This window comes from Pinus tabuliformis, chromosome 3_2 (genome assembly GCF_031772625.1).
Source record: "Pinus tabuliformis cultivar Carrire ecotype Pingquan chromosome 3_2, CPIR1, whole genome shotgun sequence".
Classification (NCBI taxonomy): domain Eukaryota; kingdom Viridiplantae; phylum Streptophyta; class Pinopsida; order Pinales; family Pinaceae; genus Pinus; species Pinus tabuliformis.
The window spans coordinates 1259341920-1259346636 of NC_142302.1; the positions used below are offsets into that span (position 1 = coordinate 1259341920).

At 43.9% G+C, this 4717-nt stretch overlaps 1 protein-coding gene across 1 annotated transcript; it reads left to right on the forward strand.

Annotated features, from left to right (window-relative positions):
- Positions 1 to 2925: 2925 nt before the first annotated feature.
- Positions 2926 to 4206, forward strand: LOC149185306 (uncharacterized). The gene has a single exon (XM_089415616.1). The coding sequence runs from the start codon at positions 2926 to 2928 to the stop codon at positions 4204 to 4206; it is 1281 nt and encodes a 426-aa protein (XP_089271742.1).
- The last annotated feature ends 511 nt before the right edge of the window (positions 4207 to 4717 follow it).

The window sequence follows — 4717 nt, forward strand, 5'->3', positions numbered from 1 at the left end:
CCTTTCTCCTGCTGATGGCCACTTTGATTTATTCCAAGTGATGTGCTTGGATTTTGCTTTCTGCAACCTTCAACTGCCTACCCTGCCTATTATGCCTAACATTTTTTACTTCTTTTGGATGGGTGCACTTGATCTTGCAAACCCTGATAATTTTCTTTCTCTTTGCTGCCCTCCTATCTAAGTCTATCCTTATCACTTCCAAGGGCCCAGATTAAGCAGTTGGGATCCTTTCTTTCTCTATCCACCTAGTCATCTGTCAAGCTTGAGCTCTTTGAACAGGTACTTCCTCTCTAGTCTACAACATGCAATTTAAAACATGGTGAGGCCCAGCTTGAGATGTTGGACCACCCATCAAACTAGTAGTGGAAAATTGGATTAGCCACTTTCATGGTCTTTGTTTGGGGTTCATTTCTTTTATTTTTTCATTGACCATTTCCTTTTCTTTCCCTTTGATCTTTCTTTTAAGGCATACCCTCTTTACATTTTTTAAACTGTCTGCTTCTTTCACAAAAATGGAACCTTAGCAGCATGGAAGGTGAACACTTTTGGCACTTCCACTGTCAATCATGAGAGATGAAAACCTATTGGTATAGGAGGCTAACATTGGGCAAGAATTTTCCTGAATTATCTCTATTCCTACAAGGCATGAAAGGAAATATTTTTGGTTGGTTTTTGTTTTTTTTCACTGATTGTGCCTGCAAAATTGAAATGGATTGAACAACACAAATTACAACTAATTGAAATGAACTTGCTGAAATGAAATTTGCATAATTGAAAAGGAAAGCAAGGAAATGCAAAAACGGAAAGAAATGACTAGTCTACTTTTGCTAAAATAAACTACTTAGCATAATGTTGCGATAGAAAATAGAAGAAAGCAGTAATCACAAAATACTTTGACGCTTCCCCGGCAACGATGCCAAAAAGTGAGGCGGAGTGCTAGGGCTTCGAATGAAAGTGATATCGCAGTTTGGAGGCAGAGCACTATGTGAGTTTGGAGGTAGAGTGCTGGGGTTTAACATGGGTGTGGCTACGCAGTTTGGAGGCTGTCAAGTCGGATTTCTGCAACGAATAATAAATGGTGGTATCGGGTCGATGTGAAGAATGGGAGATGGCTTCTGAATGTGCGTCCGTCGACATAGAACTAGCGCTAGAAGACCTTATCGCTTGCTGGGGTCATGACGTATCCGAGAAAGATATACAACACTTCTTCCCAAATAGCGCAGTGTACCCTCGATTTCTTGACAAGGTGGTGGGAGAAGGGGTTTTGAAAATAGGAGCTCAGGAAGGGGTCCCTGTCTCAAATCTTATTTTGGAAGGGTTTCCCCTCAGCCTGTCAAAGGCTTCGTCCAATGAAGAGGCAGGAGGGGAGCCGAAAGTATCCGGAGAAGAGGGACAAGTGAGAAGACTAGCCCCCACCTCAGGCGTTGGGGTAAATAGGTCGGCTATGGAGGCAGAAGAAGGCAACAGAGACCCTGTTGAAAGAAGAACTGAGTTGCTTGGGGAAGAAAAGGCAGATGCTCCTGCTAAAAAGAATACAGGAGAGGGAGAAGCGAAGAAGGATGTCGAGGGTGGAAAGCGGAAGAAGATAAAACCTATCAGAATAAAGGAGGAGCGCCCCAGCTGTGTTTTTGGAGTGGATATTCACATTGATCAGGCGATGGAAGCCTCAAAAACCTTCTTAGTTGGCAGAGTCCATGGAAGAAAGTTCTTGGTAGACTACATCAAGGTTTGGGAACAGTGAGAATGGAAAGAAGCACCGGGTCAGCCAGAACAGATCAAGAATTTGGAGAGAGGTTGGTTTTGCATTCGGTTTGGAAAAAAGGAGCATGTTGATTGGGTGCTGGGAAAGAACTAGAGCTTCGGGAAGAGGCCAATCTTATTCAGAAGATGGATGCCCCTGTTTGACGCCCAGAATGAAAAAGCGGTGGAGTCTCCAGTCTGGGTCAAATTACCGGGTCTCCCTATGCAATTCTGGACTGACTCGGCCTTCACTTCAATTAGTAATACCCTGGGGAAGTTTCTCGACATTGATAGATCATATCTACGAACTCATGATTGGGGAGTTGCTCGTATATTGGTAAGTCTAAACCCCAGAGAAGGTCTGGCAGATGCTATGAACCTGAAATATCGAGGTCTTGAGTTTATTCAGACCCTGGACTATGAAAACCTCCCTTTCAGATGCAATCATTGCCATCAATATGGACATCTGGCTCGGGAGTGTCCTCTCGGACACCGTCGTCGCCGAAGACAAAGGAGAAGTGGAAATAATCTGGAGGAAAACTAGAAGGTGTTCACACAGGAAGAAGAGGCACAGACCAAGGAAAGCAACCTCAAGGAAATCGCTCAAGGATTGGTTCCGGAGCAAGGGAAGGTTGATGATTAGGAACAGCTGGGGATTGCAGCGAGTGAATCTACCACAACCACAATGACTTCCATGGGACCCTCAGCAATCTCTAAAAGGGTAGGGGTGGCTCAGGCGAGTTTATTTCTTTCCCCTTCCTTCTCCTTATGCTCTCCTATTGCTTTATCTCAGTCTTGCTGTGATGAGTCTGGCCCTTTCAGGAAGCTCTTGAACAATATGTCGGATCTGAGGAAGGGTCAAGCCTCTTTAGACAGTGTTATCATGGCCATTCCTTCCTCCCCTTTGATGACCTCTATTCCCATGGACGCTGTCTTTTCAGTTCCTCCTAATGTCTGGAGTCCTGACCCCCCATATAATCTTAGACCTTTGGCCAACAAAAAGGGGAAAGGGCTTGTTGTGGGAGGTCTGGAGCTGGATATGGTGTCAACAGGCCCGAGGAAGCTAAGAGGAAGGAAATCTAATTTGTCAAAGGCACAGTTGAAGGTTGTCATCGATATTGCTAACAGGAAGCAGATGTCTCTGCCAGGGGTGCTTAGAGCAAAGAAGACACCCTCTGCGAGTTTATGATGATCATCTTATCCTACAATTGTAGGGTTCTAGCTAATCTACCCAAAACGCTAGCTTTGAAGGAACTAGTCAAGTCCAACAAACCTGATATTATTCTTCTCCAAGAAACTCTGGGGAAGGGGGAAGAGGTTACAGGTTACCTTGTTAAGCTTCTTCTGGGCTGGAGCTTTCATGTCATAGATGCTAATGGTCATTCGGGAGGGGTGGCTCTGGGTTTCAATGCGAAGGTTCTTCGAGAGATCTCCTCTTGGGGATCGGAAAATGTATTGGTTGTGGAACTATACTCCAATGAACTATGCATCCCCTTTCTTATTCTTAATGTTTATGGTCCTGTTTTGGATCGGGAGAGGTTCTGGAACCCCTTCTTCGCTAAATCTTTTTTGGCGCACCCAAACCTTATAATCGGCGGAGATCTTAATTTTTCTTTGGGGATGACAGAATCTTGGGGGGTCAAAGCCAGAGCAGATCCCCTTTCTGATTTCTTTCTAAATAAACTGGCCTCTTCTCTCCTGGTGGATGTCACCCTGCTTAAGATGCGCTCGACGTGGAGGAATCGAAGAATAGGAGAAGAATGGATTGGAAAGAAGCTTGATGGATTCCTTCTTTGTGATTCGCTGACTGAAAAATTACAGGCTTTTAGACATTGGGTTGGGGATGGCGGTCACCTGAATCATTTCCCAGTCTTCCTAGAAGTGAAGGGTGCTTTCTCTAAATCGGGCACTCCTTTTAAATTTAATGCCTCTTGGCTTTCGGATGCATCCTTTACTAGCCTTTTCCACAACACTTGGAAGAAGGTTGATCTCAACGAAGATGAGAGTCGTAGCAAGGCTTTCATGGATAATTTAACAAGGATGAAGGTCACCTCTAAGCAATGGGCCCTCCTTAAGAAACTGAAGGAAGAAGAAACTCTGGAAAATGTCAACTTGGATATAGCCCTTCTCGAAGACCCAGACGGTAATGGCTATGGATTAGCAGAGTCTCGGGCAAGACTTCAAGAGTTGGAGATGGAAAGGAAGAGAATTCTCCAGCTCAGGGAGGAGAGTTGGCGATTAAAAAGTAGAGTGATCTGGTGGCAGGCGGGGGACGATAACACCAAGTTTTTTCAGAATTTTGCTAAAGGAAGAAAAAATTCTAACACTATCTGGGAAATGAAGAAATCCAATGGTGATCTGGCACGCTCCTTTGAAGAGTTGACATCATTAGGGGTTAATTATTTCAAGAATCTTTTCAAAGCGCCAGAGGAAGCTTCTATCACAGAAGTTATAAGAGTTTCCTAGTTCTTTCCTAGGTTCATAGAGGAGGAAGGAAATGACTCCATCATGGCACTTGTTTCTACGAAAGAGGTAGAAGACATTCTCAAATCTATGAAAAGGGACAAAAGCCCCGGTCCTGATCGCTGGACTGTCGAATTTTTCCAACACTTCTTTGAATTCATTGGAGATGAGCTAGTGGCAGTTGTGGAAGAATCCAGGCGTACAGGATCTATATATCCTCCCTTCAATGCCACCTTTCTAGCCCTCATTCCCAAATCTGATCTCCCTGGATCTTTTGAAGAATTCAAGCCCATTTCCCTGTGCACCTATCTTTACAAAATTATTGCAAAAGTTATTGCCTCCAGATTAAAACCTTTTCTCTCCAAAAACATTTCCCTTAAGCAATTTGGCTTTCTAGATGGCAGACAAATTCATGAAGCTATTGGAGTTGCTCAAGAAACTCTTCATAGTCTAAAATTTGGGAAAAAAAAGGGAGCCGTTGTGAAAATCGATTTGTCAAAGGCTTTTGACAAAA

Excerpts from the sequence above, each read along its gene's own strand:
- LOC149185306 (XM_089415616.1), top strand. The coding sequence starts at position 2,926 with ATGATGATCATCTTATCCTACAATTGTAGGGTTCTAGCTAATCTACCC.